The sequence below is a fragment of the Vulpes lagopus genome, chromosome 16, assembly GCF_018345385.1.
Source record: "Vulpes lagopus strain Blue_001 chromosome 16, ASM1834538v1, whole genome shotgun sequence".
Lineage (NCBI taxonomy): Eukaryota > Metazoa > Chordata > Mammalia > Carnivora > Canidae > Vulpes > Vulpes lagopus.
In genome coordinates, this window is record NC_054839.1 from 32,204,513 (window position 1) to 32,228,054 (window position 23,542).

The following is a 23,542-nucleotide window of genomic DNA, read 5'->3' on the forward strand; positions in this document are numbered from 1 at the left end:
AATAAGCTCAGCGTGAACACTGCTCTTACTGGCTAAAAGATCAAAAAAGCATGACCTGTGAATGAATGAATGAATCAAAAAGATTTTGCTTGGTGAAAGCCTCTCCCAAATGTGCTAGGTGGAGATCTCAAACAAATCCACAAAATCAGCAATAAAATCCAAGAACAGAAAATAGGCACTACTGATCTTAGCATTAAATGGTTATTTTAAACAAGCTCTAAAATATCATCTTCCCATCTCTTCCCACGGTGTCACTTTTTTACCAGGTTTTATATACGTCTGAAATATATCCACACATGTATCTTACTTGCTTATTACCAAGTAGATAGAGATTCTCTCTAAAACACATACTGTGTTTGACCCAGTACAGAGCAATCCTTAGTCACTACTCTTTTAAGCAAAGCATGTGTTAGTTGTTCATCCAAGCCACATTTTAATGTTCCCTAAGTAATTTCTTTTCAACCATACAAAATTTATTCCTGCCTCCTAACCAGAAAAGTGCCACCCTTGAATGAAAATAATAATTATATTCATTCTTCCTGTATTATTTCAACTTGGATAAGAAAGAAGAGGAAACAGAGTGGGCTTTTTCTGTGAAAACACTCCTGTCTTGAGGTCTCACATTTTGGCTTTATTTGTAAAAGAGATCACAAGCTCAATGTCCTACAAACTTCCCATCTCCCAACCCCTTCGTTCCTCATGCCCTGAGAAAGAGTGGGATATATATAGCTACTGACTGAGAGTGGGTTTTAAAAAGTACATGATAAAACCTGGATGAGATTATTTAAAGTTTACAGCTGATTCCTCAGGTGGACTTTCTATTACTGGTGGAAAGGAACAACTAGATGTTTCAATAGTGACCTTGGCTCAGACTAGGTCATGCTACTTTGCTGACACTTAAGTGTACAGGAGAGTAAAGATGAATCAGAAATAATTTTACACAGGCACAAGAACATTAACCACTAATATCCTTATGAAAAACGGCAGTAAGAATGGACCGATAGACCTGCGTTACTTCTTGAAGTAACTGTTATGAAGCCAAGAGAAACTGACACATGCAACAGCTTAAGCTAGCTGGCATCTTTGCCCATTTCCTGCATTCTACAGCATTTCTGAATGAGAAGACAACCTTTCCAGTGTCTACAGTCACACCTTACACATTCCTCTCTCAAAAATAATCTTAAAGAGTAACCCTTTAGAGGAAATATGCTCAAATTCAGCCCATATTTTTGAAGCAAGTGTAGATATACTGAAGAGGCGGGGGGGGGGGGCGCAAGGGAGAAGGAGAGCGAATCTTAAGCAGGCTCCACGCCCAACAAGGAGTCAATGCAGGGCTCCATCCCACAACCCTGAGGATCATGACCTGAGCCAAAATCAAGAGGCAGATGCTTAACTGACTAAGCCACCCAGATGCCCCAAGAAGATGTTTATACTAAGCGCACTGGTAGACACAAACTTTCAAACAAATTATTCAAACCAAATTTTCTAGAAACCATTGCTTTTCTGCGAAACTGCAATTAAAATGGCAGGCATAAGTAGATCATTCAAATCTATACTCAGCAGGCAAACTAGCCCATGTAAAGGGGTAATGTTTACTTTCTTAACTCTTTAGCTCTGTGGCTCTTCACCAGGGATGATTTTACCTCATAATGGTCATTGACAACGTCAGAAGACATTTTTAGCTGTCATAATTTCAGGGTGGAGAACATAGTGTTACTAGCATCTAGTGAGTAGAGTACAGGGAAGCTCTAAACATTCTACAATGCACAAGAAAGACCCCCCAACAAGGAACTATCTGGCCTAACATGTCAATACCCAGTGGTGCCAAGGTTGAGTAATCTTGCTTTAGTAAATACAATTAAATCAATAGGGGTCCAAGACAACTGTAAGTCTCAGGCTTAAGAACTTCCTTGATGTTCTCTGCATGTATTGTATTTCATGCATGTTAACACATCAGATGGTAAACATTATTCTGGTTCAATGGCTCTTTTCATAATCAGAGTATCTTGCTTGTTTCTCAGGGTTTTATTCTGAGGTTGAGTTTTCGAATTCCCAAATAAAGTTTTAGTTTTGAGTTTCAGTGAACTGAACATACCCACACTTAACACCAGCTAATTTTTTGGGTGAGGGTTTTCTTTCTTTAGCATGGCTTTGTGAAGAATATAAAGAATAAAAAAGAGAAAATGCATTTCTTTAAAAACTTAAACTTAGTCAAGTGAGAAAAATCGTATCTTTTTATATATGAGAACATGGTTCATGCCTTCCCAAAGACAAAATAATCATTGAATCATATGAATGTTTCAAGCAAAGCCTTCAATATATTTCTAAATCATCTAGACACCTTTCTCTCCATATTGTCATTGCTCAGAGGATATATCATGTGTTTCACAAAGGTCCATCTACAAACAGGATAAACCCATTGCCTTGGCTTCAGCACTAAATATACATAGTAACTGACATGAAATGGATAAAAGTTATAGCAAAAGGAAAGAGAGTAAGAAAGGAGCGATGGAAAACAGGGCTTGGAGCACAGAAATTGTGTAATTCTTTCTATATTTAACTTAACTTAATATTATACCCCAGAGAAACCTCATTCACAGAACCTTCTTTAACCCACACACCTGAACTCAGTGAACCAAAGACTATCTACACTCCTAACCACAGCCCATTTTGCCAAGATGACACTCTTCTCAAGGAATGCATCTACCAGCTGGCCAGTGACCTAGGATATCTGTAGCCTGGAAAGACAAGGTAATTTGATTCACTCAGATTCCTCTCTTGGGAACCTCAACTGAGACACTGAGACCCACCATTTCCTGTTTGCAATGAGGCAGAAAAAAGTAATCATGTGGAATGTGATTGTTATACTTATGGCTGAACACCAAATTAATGAGGGTCCTCTGAAAAATCCTTAAAACACTTCATCTCACTTCACTTGAAAGTATCTTTGCTCTTTTGCTCTTTGTAACTAAAAAAGCATTAACTGCATATAAAACTGATGAATCAGATTAAGGTCTTTGGATGGACCAATGTCAATTTCCTGGTTTAATACTATATCACGGTTATGCAAAATGTTATCACGGGGGAAACTGGGTTAAGGGCACAGAGGACCTCTCTGTACTGGTTTGTTTGTTTGTTTTCAAATTCCTGTGAATGTCTGTTTCAAAATAAAAAGTTTTTTATAAAGCAAGTATTAATATTAAAAAAAATTGACCTCTTTGTATTAGTTTCCTAGCACTGCCATGACAAAGTCCCACAAACTGAGTAGCTGAAAACAAGAGATTTATTTTCCCACAGTTCTAGAGGCTAAAAGTCCAAAATCAAGGTGTCCACAAAACCATGATTCTATGAATTCTGTAAGGAAACTATTCCTCGCCTCTTAAAGCTTCTGGTGGTTTGCTGGCAATCTATGGTGTTCCTTGACGAGAGATGTATCACCCCAGTCCTCCACTGTCACATGCCATTCTTCCTGGGTGTATCTGTCTTCACATAGTCATCTTCTTATAAGGACATCATACTATATTAGGGGCCTACAATACTCCATGATGACTTCAGCTTTACTAAATACATCATCTGCAACAACCCTATTCACAAATAAGATCACATTCTGAGATACTGGGATTTAGGACTTTAATATATTATGTTGAGGGGGGGCACAATTCAATCTACAACACTGTCCCTTCAGAGACCTAATTCTACAGTTCACTATTTTTTACAATTGAAATTTTTCCCATTTATTCATTAAAAAAATCTTTGAGGGGCACCAGGTGGCTCCATCGGTAAAGCATCTGCCTTCAGCTCAGGGTCCTAGAATCCAGCCCAGCATCGGGCTCTCCACTTGATGGGGAGTCTGTTTCTCTCTCTCCCTCTGTGTGCTCGCTCACTCTCTCTTGCTCTCTCAGGTAAATAAAATCTTTTTTAAAAAAATCTTTGACCTCCAAATGTATCAGTCATTAAGTTAGTTGCTGTGAACACAGAAATTACTAGTATAAAGAGTCAAGCTCAGGGTTTATCTCTCCTCTCTACACATCAAAAATGAAGGTTTCTGACACACTCCTTCTTGAGGAATTCTTAGAGGTCAATCTTCATAGTCCAGCTATGACTGCTCATAAGTGTTCAACAAGTGTCTATTATAATTATCCGCAACACAATTATATCTGGTGTTTTCTTGCTCATTTGCTAATTTATTTGCCAGATCCTGCTCCACCACTAGAACATAAACTCTGAGGATAAGATCCTTATCTGCCTTTATTCCTCCAATATATCCGTATAAACTAGAAAAGTTCTTGACCTAGTAGACAATTATTTGTTTAAAAAATAAACGTGTGGGGGGATCCCTGGATGGTGCAGTGGTTTAGCACCTGCCTTTGGCCCAGGGCGCTGTCCTGGAGACCCGGGATCGAATCCCACGTCGGGCTCCCGGTACATGGAGCCTGCTTCTCCCTCTGCCTGTGTCTCTGCCTCTCTCTCTCTCTGTGTGTGTGTGTGTGTGTGTGTGTGTGTGTGTGTGTGTGACTATCATAAACAAATAAAAAAAAAATTTTAAATAAAAATACAAAATAAACGTGCGGGGATATGGGGTAACTGAGTGATGGGCATTAAGGATGTGATGGGCACATGATATGATGAGCACTGGGTGTTACATGCAACTGACAAATTATTGAACACTTAAAAAAATGAATGTACAACAAAAGAACATTCATTGAGCATCTGTCAGTCTATCCATATAACCTTTTTCTATCCACATATGACAACCCTACCAGGTAGATGCTGGAGCTCTAACGCATACTTCAAATTGAAGGTTCAAGAAATTTTGACATAACCATCCTGGCACACAAGCATGGGAAGAAGGAGTCATATGAGGCATGATGACAACTTCAAACCAATTATAGCCCAATTCTGCAACTGTGGGTATTCTTATGCTCCTACATCCCATTGAAAATGTTCAGTGTCCTGTATTTGGGAAATCATACTATTTAATATTCCGGAAATACATTTCATTTTAGTTTCTAGAGATAAAATCCAAACAAGATAGAATTTCCATGCTTAAAATAGAAATAGTTGGAGATGTTTGGATTTAAATATAAAATATATTTGGCTTTCATCTAATCATAGAATCAGAAGATTGAATAAAACCTCTAGTGGCCAATAACAAACCACCACAATTCAAGCATTCCAAATATGCGGGGTGTTTGAAATCAAAGGCTAATTTCATTTAAAATCCTTGTAATTGATCCAAGAAATGACAATTCAAAATCTAAGCATTAAAATACGAATAATTCAAGCCACTTGAAAAGATTTCAATATGATTGAGACTTTTAATTTTCACAGAAGTTATTTTGTAAAAATGATTTTCATATAAGGCTTATTTATTTTTATTAAACTGAATGTTTTTTCCTAGAAAGATTTGAAAACCAAATATCCTTTATTCCTTAAATACCTTCTGATTGCTATATTACTAGAAGTAATTCATACATATATGTATATTGCTATGCATTCATATATATAGCTTCATATAGCAATATATGCATACAATAGGTTTTTTACCTAACCAAATTTGAAACCAATAAATATTGTGTCATGATAGAAATCATGTCATGACAGAAATGAAATAGAAATAACTTGGTAAGAAAGAAGGAATTAATATGTGAGCCCAATTGTTCTGGAAACTTTATATATAGATCTGTATTTCAAAAGAAAATTGTTATTAATCTTTCAAAACAAAAAGAAAGCTCTTGTCTCCTAAATAGATATTTTCCAATAATACACAACCTATAATCAACTTATTCCTGTCAAAATTTTAATGAGATTTTCACACCAGCTGTAAATCCAGAAATTTTGATATTACTGCCTTTAATCCTTCATGACTTTGACATCTGCAAACAAATGGGTGGCCAAACATAGGGTTCTCAAATATAATAAGCAGCTTGACTATTCCAAAGATATTACATATTATATAGGTGTGTGTGTATTTAATTCCAGGTATTAGCTGTGTTAAACTTCAGTGTTTTATAAAAGTAATTTGCTTAAACTGATTCCTATCATCAGCCTTTATTCTTAGGGGTTGCTAACATTTTGAAAATAATCCATAATTTGTACTTAATTATAAATTACTTATTGTCAAAGTTACAGCCCACCTTGTTATTGGTCTTTAATTATTATCAATTCACTAGAATATTTATATAATGATAGTGCGGGGTATTTTTCATACACAAAATCCAAATTTAAAGCTACTAGGAATCTAGAGATTTATCCCATAGTCCTTTCATGGGATATATTACTGAAGCAAGAGAAGATATTGACCTACTCAATATCACATATAATTTTGGTAGGAAATCTACAACATAAAGCAAAAGTGTTGCAAATACATTCCATGATCTACAGGCTAAGTGAGGGTTATGCATAAACATGAGGCAAGAGAAAACATGGGGAACATGTATGGGGAACATGCACAGTTTCCCTAAACTGTGGTCAACTAGCAAACAAAGTATGCAGAGCTGAGCTTCAGAAAGAATATGATCATAAACAAATACAATCTGTGGAAGAAATAAGCCAGGAAAAGGGGATATATGAAGTTTCGGGGCACAAAATGCAAAATGGATACATAAATAAGTAAATGCCTGCCTGCCTCTTAGCAGAACGGAAACAGAAAGAACTGAAGATAGAAGGAGGACATCACTGAAAACACTTTTCTTGAGCAAGAAACTCCAAACCTACTCTCTATGATAATTCCAGATAAGAGTACCAGTCTATGCCCATCTTTTTTACATTTCAAAAACAAATCTAGTTTTGAAGACAATTTTTTACTTACCAAACCTGCTATCGGTGTGGATAATCTATTAATCTTCTTAATGACACCAGGCTTAAGTTTATTAACCAAACTGCAAGTAAAGAAATGACATGCAATTACAAGAATGCCAGTATCAGCTCGGTATTCTTTTTAACATTTTCAAAAATCATGTATATCACTATTCCATCCCCCATATGTGATTCAGAGCCAAGAGCTCAATAAAAGGCATTTTCTTTCTCTCAAGAAGTCAAGACACAGAGCAAAAAGAACATCATTGCAAACAATGGTGAGTGTCGTCTTAGACCAATATAGACACATTGGTATACTCAAAGCCATGTCCCTAAAAATAGTTCCACATTTGTTAAAGGTAGTATTTGATTCTGTTTCAAGAGCCAGTTTAAGAATCTCCTTCATTATAATCCAGTTCTCTTGGACCTAAGAATATTTTTTCTATTAACCATTTTCACTATAATCTTTTCTGAAACTGATCTTTACTTTAAAAGGCAGTTTTGAATAACATTATTCTTCCAGATTTGTTTACTGAAGTTGACATTATATTAGTTTCAGTTATAAAACAGTGATTGGACATTTATATACATTATGAAATGATCACCATTATAAGTCTAGTTACCATCTGTCATCATACAAAGTAATTATAATATTATTGACTATATTCCCTATGCTCTACTTTACATCTCCATGACTTATTTATTTTATAACCAGAGTTTGTACCTCTTAATCCCATTTCACCCATTCTCCCTACCCACCAGTTTGTTCTCTATATTTATGAGTCTATTTCTGTTTGTTTTGTTTTTTTTGGATTCTACCTATAAATGAAGTCATACAGTATTTGTCCTTCTCTGTCTGACTTATTTCCCTTAGCGTAATACCCTCTAGATCTATCCATGTTGTCATAACTGTATTTTGCCAGATTTAAAGGGTACAGCAGAACTCATCCCCATAGCCACCTACTTCTTAGTACTAACTCATTCAAATATGTGACTGATTGCTTTGTTACCAGAACAGAGTAACTGGATAAAAATTAAATGTACCCAAACTCCTCAAAATGGCTAACAGTTACTTCAGAATCTAACATTGAGCACATTTAAGTTACTATGACTGAATCTGCAAAGGTATCTGTAAGTCTCTACATTCCAGAAATGAAAAAAGAAGCCACCTTTGAAGACTGTAACTCAGAGTGTAACTTTTGGTTCTAAGTCTAATTATTGTGAATCTATGTTTTTTGTTGCTCTTCACTGATACAGTGCTAAGCCATGGAGACATTTAATATTATAGTAATGCTTTTTTACTAATTCTAGCTTGGTTAATTATTAGTCACTGTCAGAAGACAGTATTTTAAAACAGTGATTTTCCTATTTAATAATCTAGCTACAAAAAAAGCAATTCTTTACTCTGTAAACAGAGCTCCAAAAGGAAAGCAAATATAGGAGAAATAACCAAACATTCTTAATTTACTGGTCTCCTCTTCACAATAGGCAACAGAAAAAAAAAATATCTGACACTTGTGGAATGTCACTCCTTCAACATTCCAGAGATTTATATATACACTTGAATGTACTAAAAATAAGGACGACAAAAGTCTCAATTTAATAACCTTCAGAATGTTGTTCAACAGGATTCAAAACTACAAAACAATGGCTTATGAAGATTTAGTCTGGTGAACAAAAGATATTTTTTCTGTTTTCATAGTTCCTTCACACAAAGATCTTTAGACAACTTAACATAAATAATAAAATTGCCCTCTCAACATCAAGCATTTCCTAGAACTGTTACTCTCTGATTCTTAATTTCTTAACTGTGCACTGAAGGCCAGCTAGGAAGGAAGGTTTTCTCCTCTCATAGCTGAATTATTTTTCCTTAATGGCTAAGCGAGGAGCTAGAAAAAAGTTGAGGTTTCTAAGAAATGACAGTTGCAAATTAATTCTTCTAGTCATTCTTGATTTACTAGGTATTTATTAAATTCTATTATCAGTGACATCTTGCAATGCTTAAAAGAACCAATAACTGGAACATTACTTAGTAGCAACATATTAAATCAAGAAATTCATAGGGTTGTTGACCACTAGCTTGGTAATGACTCCTACAGTAACTTGGATCTTAAAATATAATCTTTCAGTGACATAAAAAGTTAGAGACTAAAGTGAGCTGGGCCAACTTATCAAATGCCAGGAGAGTCTGGCATCAGTTGTCTTTACTGGAGGAAGAGTGTCATAAATTCCTCCTCCACCCATTTGAGTCACTGATGACTTTGGCCAGATCATTCAATTTACCTGTTTACTTCACTTATCATTTTTATATTACAGTGTAGTAATACCAAGAGCATCTTTTAAAAACACGTTTTGGATTGAATAACAACATAGCCTATACTCAATCAATTCGGCAAAAGGAAGTAAAGAATTGAAGGAAGTAAAGGAACCAGCACAGATAATGATGTCTCCCAAAAATGAGTTGACTCCTCCCTCACCAGAAGGTTCCACAGCTATTACCTAGAAACAACATACACACTGCAGATTGGCTTCCTTCTCAACTCCTGAGCCTCCCAGTACGTGTATAAACACAGAAATAACCACAAGGCAAAAACAACACTCTGATTAACACACAGAACTACCCTGTAAAAGTTGTGTCACTAGAGAAAAACACTGTTTTACTCTATCAAGGGTTAAAATGGTATCACTTCTAAGCATTACAGCATGGAGAAAATGTACATATGGTTTTGGCAAATACTGAACTTCCAATCAAATTATGAATCATGAATAATTATTTTCACATCCAATTAAAGGAAAAATTTTCAGGATATTTCTTCTAGGGAAGAAAGTAGATTTCATAAAATCTAAACTTCTGTGAAATTTAAGGATATCTAAAAAAAAAATTGGAGCATAGTCTTATACCAAATAAAATACAAGTGCCACACAAGGGAGATAGTACTCTCTTTTAAAAATAGAACTTCTTTACATAATAAGGGTTCTTCAATTACACATGTGGAATTTGTAAAGACAACACTCGAGGTCACTGGCTTTATTCAAGAATCATATAACATGATAACCTTCCAGATGTCTTTGTGCACAAAGAAGTAGAGACAGTCAGGGACCATTTATCTGCCTGCAAGCCCACTGTTCCTCTGATCCTATGTGTAGTTATACCTCTACTCTCCCAAGCCTTCCCTCAGGCCATGGCATAAGCCTAGTTGTGTGCTTTGTTAGCATATCAGAGATTTGCTCTTTTGGTAAGATTAAAACCAGAACAGAAAACACCTAGTCATTTGCTATCTCCTGTGGTAGACCACACTGGCAAAAGCCTGCAATCCCTCTTCTTCAGCTCATTCCTTCATTGTTGTCTCCTTCCTTTTCTTCTCTCCAAAACATCCTGCCCACTCCCTCCAAGGGAGCTAATTACATAATAGATGCTAGAAGGCTGCCTCTGTTCCGAAACCTTGTCACCAGTGAATGTGACCTGACTTTAAATATAACTCAGAGGTGACACTCCAAGAAAACTGTACATAAAGTTCAATGTAACATCTAGCTCAGTTAAAAATGGTTTCAATGAGAACTAGAATTTGGTGCTTAGTCTCTGGAAACTAGTTCCAAATGCCAAACCTCATTTCCCCTTTATCAGAAAGCCCTTCAGCAGGTACACCTTTCAATTTCCTACTTCCAAAGATCTTTTCCAAATGTCCTAGAGACATTGACCTCAAAGAGCTTATCAATACACTGAAAGTGAACTTTCTAACCTATGAATTATTTGGTCAATCACACATACATATTTCTATTATCTTTCTGTTGACTACATTTTCTAAATATATATCCCCACATTAATCAAATTTTCCTATTGGTAACTAAATTTTTTAAAGACATAATGAAGATATTATGGTTTTTTTTTTTTTTTACAAATTAAAAAGAAGTGTTTTTTGTTTTATCTGTTATTTAGCACCTCTTCGTTTGCCTAGTTTTCTTCTAGATGCAAGTCTGCCCATAAACACCTGAATGCTTAGTAAAGACAGAGCATTGCACTAAGGACACAGTGAAGCTGCTAAGTACAAGGATATTCTCTTATTCCAAATATCTCCTAGCACTTATTAGCGAGGTACCTGGTATTGTGTAGGTGCTTTAAAAATATCTGCAAAGACACCTGCTAGCTAACGTTTAATACAGAAGTTTTTCTGTGATCTAAAATCTCTGTCTTCTTTATAGAAATAAATTTAGAAAAATGTTAACCGTTAGTTTCACTCAGATGTGAGAAATCATTTTAGGCTGTTCCCAACAAGGATACCTCCCTCTATTAGGTTTTCTGTTGCCAGACAAGTCAAACCTTGATGTTGTCTCTCCTGTCAAATGCTGACCAATAAACTATCAGATATATTAATTTGGACAAGTTATCTTAAGTAAACTCCTTACTAAGATTTTTTACTATTACCTCCATTTAAAGCCATAAGCTATAATATCTTTAAAATAAAAACTACATTGAGTAATTAATGATCTCATTTCCCTGGGTAAAGTAAGAAACATATAAAATTTAAAATTTTTAAATTTGGGGTGCCTAGGTGGTTCAGTAGGTGGGCGTCCAACTCTTGGTTTAGGCTCAGGTCATGATCTCAGGCTTGTGAGAATGAGCCCTATTGGGCTTTGTGCTGGGTGTGGAGCCTGCCTAAGACATTCATATTCTCTCTATCCCTTGCGTTCTCTCTAGTTCTCTCTCTCTCTCTCTCTCTCCCTCCCTCCCTCCCTCCCCGCCCCCATCACTCCACCCCCCCCTCTCTTAAAAAAAAATAAAGTTTAAAAGCATTCAATATAAGCATTTATGGTCACTTTAATATTTTCAAAGATCAGTAGTAAAATTAATATAAGTTTAGTTTCTAGAATTCCTGTGGTAATTTTGTATAGCGTAGAGTTAGACCACAGCACAAATAGTTAACAATGAGTGCTAAGATGGGGAAGTGTGTGCAAGAGCAACAAGTCAGTATTAATTACACCTCATGATTATAGTTTTATTATGACAGGACTTTTACTTAGCCTGTTAGGCCCGAAGCATTCTGAATGAAGTGAGTCGAGCAAAGTTTGAGTCGTCTGACAACAGACTCCTCTTATTTTAAACCACCTCAACAGTTAGAGCACTAAGGGAGCTCACTCAAATAGGACATTTCCCAATACCACATCAATAGCAAAAAAGCATCTAGCAGGGGCCTCTGAGTTCCTGTCCTGGTTCTGTTGTTTACTCTTAAGTAACATCTCTAAATTCCTCTCCACCCCTGCAAACAAATCAGAGTGCTATGTTGTTCTCTTATAGATGGACTTGGGCTCACTCCAATTTTTGCCACTATGAAAATGCTTCTAATGCTTGTCTGTATGCATCTCTTCATCCCTGGCTCCTTAAAGCTTCCTACATTCTGTTTCTAGAAATAAAAACATCAGCGTCAAACTCTTAATACTTGTCTGGCAAGAAATTTGGCAAAGTGAATCAATTTACTTTTGCCTCAGCAGGCACCATTCATGTGCCCACCTCCTGGTAGGATAGAACTGCAGCAGCCCAGTCCCTCTGCGCATCAGCTGCATGATCTTCCTAAGAGCTGCCAACTTTATAACCACCACTCTTAAGGGGTATACAAGATTTCACTGATTTTATCAACCACATTATAGATATTTAAGGCATTTTTTATATTTTCCACTATGAAAAATCTTTATACATATTCCCCCCATTTTGTAATCTTTTTTTTTTTATTCTCAAGAGGAAAGATTATTGGGGAAAATCCTGTAATTTTTATGGTAAGTTAACATACAGATTATATTAACTAAAAAACTAGCATGTAATTACTTGACAGGTATTGTTAACACTGCTTTTCAGAACTGTACCAGCTTACATTCAATTGGTCATTTTGAACATATACCATTTTGCCATAATATGCCATCATTTTGTAACATTTCAAATTATTTACCATCTTCAATTTAAAAATAGTATCTGGGGCAGACCAGGTGGCTCAGCGGTTTAGTGCCACCTTCAGCCCAGGGCGTGATCCTGGAGTCCCACGTCAGGCTCCCTGCATGGAGCCTGCTTCTCCCTTTGCCTGTGTCTCTGCCTGCCTGTGTGTGTGTGTGTCTCATGAATAAATAAATAAAAATCTTTTTAAAAAAATAGTATCTGGTTTTAGCACAATTATTTCTTACTAATGAAAATGAAGGGATCCCTGGGTGGCGCAGCGGTTTAACGCCTGCCTTTGGCCCAGGGCACGATCCTGGAGACCCGGGATCTAATCCCATGTCAGGCTCCTGGTGCATGGAGCCTGCTTCTCCCTCTGCCTGTGTCTCTGCCTCTCTCTCTCTCTCTCTCTCTCTCTGTGTGTGTGTGTGACTATCATAAATAAATAAAAATTTAAAAAAATTTAAAAAAAAAAGAAAATGAAGATTTTACTCCTTATTTCCAGCACTTATTCCACAGTTTATTTATTTGTGAAGTATTTGGTTACATCTTTTGCTCATTTGTCTACTCATTTCCTATTCCAAATGTGTATCTCACCAGTGTATTTGAACTTTAGATAATGTTTAAGTCATTTTGCTTAACGTATTTTTCTCAGAATGTTGTCAAAATATCTATTTAAATATGGATTTAAATTTATTTATTTTTCCCTCACTCCTTCAAAACTTAGAATTTTAAACTGCCTCAAAAGGTTTTAACTCTTCAATTTTATTTTTTCAGCTTTGTATTATTTTAATCTTGGCTATTTGGTGGGCTTACAAATTCATCCTTAGACAATTACTTATCCCAATACAATGACCTGAGTGATTTATCTCTTTTGTGTGTTTTCATATCTCCTTTATCATAAATTCCTATGTGTAAGAATGTATTTTGGACCTTGTTCCTGTATTAATATGCACATTTACAAAGCAATCCATAATATTTATTTTTTTTCCAATCCATAATATTTAATTGCTGTGCTTTGTCATGTTTGTCACATGTTCTATGGTTGAGACAAGCTCATTTCACAGATATTTTTATTTTTAGAATTTTTCCTATTCTTATCTTCTTATTCTTCCACATGAATGTTAAAATAATACTTATTAAGAGAAGCCTGACTACATTTAATGAGTACTGGATTAAAATTATAAATTAATTGACATATATTACCCTATGTAGAAATATAGCTTACCATTTCATCTCTTAATTATTACAGCTTACCATTACATTTTCAATATCCAAGGTTAAAGTCTCACACATTTCTCTAAAGAATGCTAAACTTTGTCACTATTGCTTTTAACTCCTTGGATCCCATCTAATTTTCTGACTGGTAATTGTTAGTATATAAGAAACTCTAGAGATTAAATCTCTCATATAAGGCAATTGTTCTATTTTTAACTGATATGATACATTATAAATTTGTTTTTATAATATTCATTTATTTAACTTACTTCTCAATACACTGACCAGAATTACCATACTATGATTGTTTCACAGCTAACACACTGTTTTCCATGTGCCTACCTGAACGCCTTTATTACATTAAAACGGACTTCAGTATAACTTCTTGCTGATCAACTTTAATAAAACTGCTCATAACTCATACATCTAGCATACACATTACATTACTTCCTTTTATTTTTTTTAGACCATCATTCTCATTTCTTTCTCAGAAGTCCTATCACTGAAATGCTGGTTGTTCTCCTCTTAGTAATTTATATTCAGGGCAGGAAAGGCCTGTAGATGGTACCTGCCAGGTTTATGAATTAGGACTAAAGCCTCAATACGAAAAACCTTTTGCAAAATTTGCCATGAGTCTGTACAACATGACTATTATAATAGAGGTGAACTTTTAAATCATTTATTTGCTAAGCCAGGCTTCAACTTAATAAACTATTTTTAAATGATGTTTTGTTATATGTAGGTATCAAATTACAGGAAAAAAATGACTATAAATCTTCAAAATAGAACATACAGATTGGCAACCACAAAATGCAAACATGCAGAGAAAACAGTTTAAAATTTTCAGATTGTCTTTATAAACACAACACTTGCATCTTCATTTGCCTACTACTAGGTTATCAAATAGTATAGAAACTTTGAAGTTTATATTACTGTAAATGAAGAAAAATCATTTTTAAAATTTTCTTAAAGATTTTATTTACTTATTTACTTAAAAGAGGGAGGGGAGGGCGGGAAAGGGAGAGAGAAAGAGACCACACATGTGCGCAACACTTGCCTACAAGGTGGGGGCGGGAGGGGGACCGGGGGTAGCGAGGAGAAGGGAAAGAATCCCAGGTAGACTCTGTGCTGAGCGTAGAGCCTAACTCTGTGCTGAGTTGCGGAGCTCTAACTCATGACCCTGAGATCATGACCTGAGCCAAAACCAGTAGTCGGACACTCAACTGAGTGAGCCACCCAGGGAGCCCAGAAAAATCATTTTTATTATTTATATTGCAAATGGCTATAATATGGTTGGGAATCAATGAATAGTGCTGGCATGCTAGAGAGATGTAGGAAAACAACTATCCTCCTCAGGAAATTCTAAACCAGAAGTAACTAAGAAAAAAGGCTTCATTAAAGAAGTTTCTCTGGCCTTCACATGGTATCACTGCCATTCGATGTATGAAAGTCTCCATTTCTAACAAAAGACAGACCCCTCTTGCATGAATGAGAAGTGACAAAGTTCTTTGTCCTATATCTTAAATCACTCAAGTATCCCATATAAAATTAACAGGAATCTTTTTCAAAATAATTTTTCTCCTTGTATTGAACACATCTTTAACAAAATGTTTTATGTAGATAGTGTAGTGGTCCCGTGGCATATATAAATAAGAACAGAATTTCTCAAACCAAATAGGTGAATATCCTGATTCACTCTTTCCAAGCTGTAAACCATGGAAAAGAAGGCCTGGTAACAACAGTGTGAGAAGAGTTTTCTCAATAATTTGTGCCAAGTTCAAAAAGACCTAAACCACTGAGACATGGCTCACTTGTAAACTTCTGAGGCATGGCTGATTGACCTGGGATAGAGCAGACTGGCAATATTCCAGGGATGGGAAGTATAGAGTGACTAACCAGAGACACACCCAATAAAATTATCTTCAAATATATCTTCTTGCTTCACAAGGTGAATAAAGAATGTTTTGTTTTCATATTTCCAAGATCACAATCATAAAATGAGTAACTGTGAAATTACTAACTTCTATCACTAGCTAGATATGCCTCAACCAAATATGTCTAGAGAAGAGAAGTGATTCTCCTAAAACCACAGAGTGAGAAAGGTTGAGGATATTTACGTAGTGGCAAATCTCATATTTTTAAAAATATAGAGTGAGGTCCTTATGAACACTAATAAACACTGCCAATAGAGGACTGATTAATGAATACTATCAATAATTAACAAGGAGCTGGGGCAGTGGTTTAGGGCTGCCTTCAGCCTAGGGCCTGATCCTGGAGACCTGGGATTGTGTCCCACATCGGGCTCTCTGCGTGGAGCCTGCTTCTCCCTCTGCCTGTCTCTGCCTCCCTCTCTACCCCCCTGTGTGTGTGTGTGTGTCTCATGAATAAATAAAAATCTTAAAAAAAAAAAAAAAAACGAGCTGAAGTCACCTTACAAACTCTTGTCAATCCTTTTACTAATTTGAAAAAAATCCCAAATTAGATTTTGTGCCCATCTCACTGTTTAGTAAAGAGAGATTATATGTCTAAGTTATACAGTAAAGAATTACTGTAACAGACTTTAACCAGCAGAGTATTCTTTACCACTCAACTCAATTAGATCTCACAGTCAATCAAACTAAATGATACTAAAATGATTAACAGAAGATACTAAGTTCAATAGTCAATCAGAATAAAAGGCAACATTATCTCATTATGCAGGTATATATCTGGTCTAAAACCCCAGTGCAGAGTTTATACCCAATTTAGACTATCTGAAATGTCAGAACACTGCCAGTTGGGTGGAAGCTATAATAAGCTCACTTCCTCTAACTCTTGACTTCATTATTTCAGAATGCCAGCTCAAAAAGGATAAACTATGACTAACGGATAAAAAGACTACTGAAATTAGATAAAATAATCAGAAAACTCTTTAATCATAATAATGAACTAGGATGCCTAGAGATGTTTAAGAAGCAACAAGCAGACCCCGTATTTCACAAGAATCCGTTTTCCTGGCAGTGAACCAAGCAGAAGTCAGTCTTTTCCTGTAAGAAAATGAATTCAGAGTCTTAAAATATCCTAATCATATTTCAGCTAAAACTTGAGATCTCTCAGGGGTAAAATATTTTCAAAGTCAGATGGCTTACTATATTTACCATTAATTTAAGAGTCAGGACTTTTAATACCAGACCCTGAACGTCAGATTTTGCTTTCTTGGTAGGCATTATAGCTCAGGTGGAGATGATCAAACAGTGATGCCTCCTTAATCATCTTATAGACTAACCAGCTAGGCTTTCTTCAGCTACAGATGTATACAGAATAGAGTTATCTATAGGCTTTTTCCCCCAACATTGCACCTTTGAGATTAACATGCTTCATTAACCAGTGGCCGTAAACAGTGTGATTTACAATTAAGAGAAAGGTTTTTTTTAATACAAATATGCAAGGTTTTGATGTCCCTCAGTAAAAACAACTGCCAATTACCATAGCTTAATATTTACTTATGCTACTTTAGGAAATTTAAAGAATACTGGGTTCCGGACATACTGATTAGACTTAATCTAGTAATGCACAAAACCCCTAACTGGTATTATTCCAGCTAGGAAACAATCTAAGAATGAGTTTTTAGAAGCTGTGAATTAAAGTGATTTTTTTAAAACCACAGTATCTTTAAACATGCATCCAATGTTTGCTCTGAAGGTAGAACTTATGTATTTAATCTAACAGTACTGCTTGTGGTCCAAACAGTTTTTCATCAACTCTGAATATCTTCTCAGGTTGGGTATGGCTTTTACAAATCACCTCAAATCATTGAGACACCAGGCTGTTGCATAAATTGCATTTTAAATTAAAAAAAACTAAGTGTCACAAAAATATGTTTAATGATCTTGTTATAGAGTTAATGCCCCAAAAAAGAGATCCCTAAAAATGATTTAAATAGTTTATCACTGGCAGTATATACCCACAAAGTGATTTCTTTGAAAACATCACCTATGTGGGTTATATACTCTCACATGTCCACAAACAACTCAGTGCTTCATATGCACACTTCATACCCAACACTTATCCTGACTTGTGGAGCTTGCAATGAAAAAAGTTAACTTGCTGCAAACCTCTAAACAGTCCATACTCATAGCTAAGGTAGTTCTCAAATCACATGCATCTTTCTAACTATCATTCCCCCCTTCATCTTCTGAATGCATTAGAACACACTTAAATTCTGTAGTTTTCAAATTAATATAATTTCCTAACATTAACCAATTAGACTGACCATGTGTTCTACTAGAATTAGTTTAAGCATATTTGGTAATGGCACTTCTAAATGTGACATCAGAAGAGGACAAGAAACACTCCTTAAACTTTACTTGTGGCCCTTCTTCATATGTCAGCTCTGCTATGTATTAAGTAGAACCATATGAAATTGATATTTCTGTAGGTTACACAGGGTTGGATATCAATAACTTCATATGGTTCAATTAATAACATTGCTCTGAAAAAAAAAAAAATAACATTGCTCTGAAAAAAAAAAAAATAACATTGCTCTGAGACAAAAAAGCTTGAACATCTACCAACAGAGCTAGTGAGATAGAGGTTGTTATCTACATGGCCATCTTCCTAGCAACAACTTATACAAAGATAGTTTATAAAAACCCTAATGTATGTATTATGAAATTCTGCAACCCTGTTGGGCAGATCAGATATGCTGATCTCCATTTTACAGGTAAGAAAATAAGGCTCAGTCACTAAGTCAATTTCTCAAATGTCCAAAAGTAATGGGGCAAGGAATCAAACCTAAGCCCTCTGGCTCCCGATCTTTGCCGCAAACCACCTTCCTTCAAAAGGATAATCAAAATCATCTAAATACAAGTACATTTAACTTCCAATGCTTACTTGTGGACAGATTCCATAAATACCTATGTGATAAGTGTCTAGATTGTAGTACTTAAGCCCTTTCAAAAATGTGGATGCATACTCAAGGACATTCTTATAACTTATTTGCTCACTTCTGCAACCTGCACCCTTACCCAGAACTTCATCTTTACATCCCATGGGCCTGCCTCCCCCTCACCTCCAATGGTCACATACCTGGTTAACTTCACTATGCACCCAGTGGGGGACAAAACAGTGGGGCTAGACACACGATGTAGGCTTCATACCATCAATCATGCCACCAGCCTAGTTTACTTATGATAACCAAAACCTGGGATATTGATTTTTAATAATATATTAATTGAATGAATGGCCCATGACTCAAATTGACTGTGGAGATGTAATGACTCCACTTAAAGCTTAAAAGAAAAATTTGTTACTTCATAAACTTGTTCTACAAGCATCACTATTAACTGAAGAGGAAAAAAGTCTTCTATTAACTTTTAAACCAGGCAATTCCATATGTTAAAATATTCAGAGTATTACAATGTAATACGGCTTCCTCCTGAACCACCCACCCCTACTGGCCCATCAAGCAATAACAGAACCTTTCTTGTTTATTAATTTAAAATAATATATATTTCACCAATGCTATCTTTAGATGCAGAGACTGATAACTCCTTCCTACTGTCTGGTACTGTAGGGGTGTCAATTTGCAGAGATCAAATCTCACTTGTTACCAAGAAAACAGATCTGTGACTATGGTGGCCATGGGGAGGGAGTGATGACAACTAACAACACACATACACATCTTTGCTTTTGAATTATTTTTTAACTGCTTTAAATACTTACTCACACAACAGAACACCATTCTCTAGTGAAGCTCGAAAATCCTTTGTTTCAAAATTCTTCTCTGTAACTGCCTGAAAAACAGATTTGGGCGTTAGTTTTCTCTTAATCAGAGTTACTACACAAGTCAAATGTAGCATGCGATTAATTAATGTGCATCTAATGTTATCCTTGAAAGATATACGTATGTCATCGAAAGTCATTCCATATAGGAAATTACACATGGTTCTATATTATAAAGAGATAGATTAACCATTTTATAGTATGAACAAATGTAAACAGAAAAAAAAACCACAATGAGAGTTTTCTGTAGTGGGACAATTTTATGGGTAATCAACAGTAGTTAGAAGCTACATTTCCAACATCTTTTCTATAAAAATCCTATGGGCAATCTAGCCTACCAAGAGTAAATAAAAAGAGATTAAGATATAAACTTGAAATATCAACTATTTATGCACATCATTAATTTCAATCCCATCCTTCAATTCCTCAAGTTTCATGACAATGCTAAATTGCAAAAGGCATGACTCTCCTTAAATGGATTCATGATATGGCCCTGATATGTGTAATGAGCTACATTTACTGAAACATCCTATAGAGAATGCTATTAAATCCTGAAACAGAGAGACAAAAGACAAGCATGGAAGATGCACAGACTTTAAACAGACAACTCCCCCGCTTAAGGCTATAACATATAAAGGTCACCTACAGTTAACCACAACCAATGTTCCTTAGCAAAACTACTGGAAAAACATCTACAGATCCTGTCTCTCAAGAGTAGAATAGCTGGGAAGAAAGGGGACCTTAAGACAGAGAAGCAGAGAATATGGAGGCCACTGTAGGAAAAAGCTTTCTAAGAACAGCTCCTGAAACTGGGTCCACAGCTAAGGGTGTGGGCAGAGTGCACTGAGCGGTGATCCCAGCAGCCCGAGAGACATATCCACCACATGTGAGGAGGAGTCCTTGCTCCATCTGCCACTCAGGGAAGAAATACCATGTAGGAAATCTGATTTGGGAAGCCCCTGATCTTAAACCCTAAGTGAGCTGCCAGGCTCCTGCAGTCCTCACTCACTACTGCTAGGTTTTCATCCCACCTAGAATTCCTGTATGCCTTCCACAACTTTTCCATGATGCCCAACATCACTATAGCAAATTGTTAATTGACAGAACAGCAGTTATATTTAGAATAGAAGTTAGTTTCTAATAAGCTGGTTCTATAAATATGGGCAGGATCCTGGGCCAGGAGGTAACACACTCAAACACAAGAAGAAGAAGTAGAAGATCCTTTCCTGTACACAGCATTAATCTACAGAAAGGCTATAATGCCTCATGAATTAAACATTTCACTGAGTGTCTCTGTTACAGGCACTTACCTAGATAGTGGGTGGAGATCTAAAGAAAAAAAAATGCAAGCAGCTCTTCCCTCAGGGACCTCATAGCCACATAAGTGAAAGACAATTTAAAAACGCAATAAAACATCCAGAATGGTACATTTCTTTGGGGAAAATCTTGAGTGGCTCATGGATTATCCCAAGTAACCTGTGCAGCACAAATTATCTTGAATTTTCCCCCAAATAGATTCAAAATAAACTCAAGATGAGCACTGAGGCGCACCTGGGTGGCTCAGTCAGTTAAGCATCCAGCTCTTGATTTCAGTTCAGAGTATGATCTCAGAGTCCTGGAATCGAGCCCCATGTCCGGCTCTGTGCTAAGCGGGGAGTCCACTTGAGGACTCTCTCTCTCTCCTCTGCCCACCCACCCCCACTTAGTTTTTTACATTTCTTTCTAAAAAAAAAAAAAAAAAAATGTTAAAAAAAAAAAAAAAAAAAGATGAACACTGACCCCAACTAGTGAAAACATAATAATATCTATCTGGGAACTCCTACCCAAAGTCAAAAAAAGGATGAAAATGTTCCAGGAACATCCAAAACAGAAGTCAAAGTCCATTCTTTCTGGTCATAGGACAGCCCCTCAGAGCCACCAATACTTAATTATTCACCACTGACACAATCTGGTGATTAACTTCCTAAATTAACTTAGATTAGAAGCAGTGAGTTAAAAGAAAGAAGAATTGTACCTATAGACACATGGATAGCAGTGAGGAGTGACAATCTACAGCCCTGGATGGGGCTAGTCAAGAGGGCAGGGCAGCAAATGGCAAAATGGAAAGAGAAAGGGCTCATGTCAGACAAAAGTATACTCACAATCCACTTTCATTACCTAAGAACTGTGTGATCTGAAGCAAGTTGAATAACCTCTCTGAACCCATCTACTCATCTGAAACAAGGAAAATATCTCCTAATTAGCTTGCATGCAATCAAATACCTGAGGGTAGCTAACAATCGTAGAGTTTAGCCTAATCATAAGCACCAACTTTCAAGTTAGCACTCTGACAACACACTCTGATAATTAACTCTCCAAGGAACACCTCTGCACCATATAGAGCCAAGTTACAGTAAGAATATTAAGTAGAAATAATGAAATACAGAGATATTCAGAAAACCACCCAAGTATCCAGAATGGTTTATTTCCAAAAAAAAAGACTATAGAAAGGCAAAAATCAAAGTTCATGGATTTCAGACCACCCCCATCCATATGTCAATATACTAATGTACTCCAATGTGTGTAAATTATACACTTTCGTATATAATACATACATATATATGTATACATATATGTAAAACCAGATTCCACTTATACTGTATTTATAAAGAAGACAGAATATAAAAGCTAAACAAAGATTTAGTTAAATAATGGTCCATATTTTAAGGACACAGGAATCTAGCATACCCTGTACATTACTGAAGGTATTATAAAATGATACCACCTTTCTAGAATGTAATTTGTGACATATGTTTGAAGTCTTAAATTTGCATACTCTAAAGCACACCAAGTGCAGATCCAGGAATGTATACTAAGACAACATGACAAGAACACAAAGACATGACGCAAGAATTGTTTCACAGCTAATGCTGTGTAATAGCAACAATTATAAGCATACCGAATGCCCAATAAGAAATTGGTTAAATTACGATATAACCATAAAACAGAAAACTATATGAAATTTAAACTAATGTCATGAAAGTAGATTACTTGTAAAGAATACTTAATGTAGGGGCACCTGGGTGGTTCAGCTGGTTAAGCCTCTGCCTTTGGCTGAGGTCATGATCTCAGGGTCCTGAGATGGAGGACCGCATTGGGCCCCCCCACTCAGCAGGGACTCTGCTTCTCCCTCTCCCTCTGCTGCTTCCCTCTGCTTATGCTCTCTTGCTCTCTCTCAAATAAATAAATAAAATCTTAAAAAAAAAGAATACTTAATATATTCATTATAAAGTAATTTATGTAATACATGGAGTATACCAATTACTATAACTCTATAGTAGGTGTTATATGAATAAATATAGAATAAATACATTAACAGTAATTATTTCTAAGTGGTAGAATTGTACCTTATTTAAACAAATTTTTGCTTATTTACATTCAGTAACAACCACAGTTGCTTCTTGTGCAATAGATATACAAATTAATTAGTATTTTAAAAACTTCAAAAAGGTCAGAAACCATCAGATTTGAGTTAATTTCCTGCATCTCCCACATTTAAAGGGTACACTTGATCTTAGCCAAAAGGCCGAGAAGCGATTCCACATTTAAAGGATAAAGGAAATTTTTATGCTACGCAATTTTTCTCATTATCTATGAAATCTACATAATCCTTAAATTCAATAATCCTTAATTTTTCCCCTTTCACCAAGAAAAGTAAGGCTCAGAAAGTTTTTAAAAAATTGTCTTCAATCTGTATATAGATTTTTTTTCCATCTAAATTAGTGTATTAGACCATGCAATATATCTTCTTAAATAATCCTCCACTGTTTCTGGTACAAAAGATAATTTGGTAACTTAAAAATG

General features: G+C 35.8%; 1 protein-coding gene across 16 annotated transcripts in view; it reads right to left on the reverse strand.

Moving 5' to 3' along the window:
• LMO7 (LIM domain 7) overlaps positions 1-23,542 on the reverse strand; it is a 197,436-nt gene that overhangs the window by 109,497 nt on the left and 64,397 nt on the right. For all 16 annotated transcript variants that reach the window (XM_041730923.1, XM_041730922.1, XM_041730938.1 and 13 more), the window contains 2 exons: positions 19,640-19,710; positions 6,812-6,881 (listed from right to left, as the gene is read on the reverse strand). In XM_041730923.1, the coding sequence (XP_041586857.1) occupies positions 6,812-6,881; positions 19,640-19,710 (141 nt within the window). The remainder of the gene's footprint in view (positions 1-6,811; positions 6,882-19,639; positions 19,711-23,542) is intronic.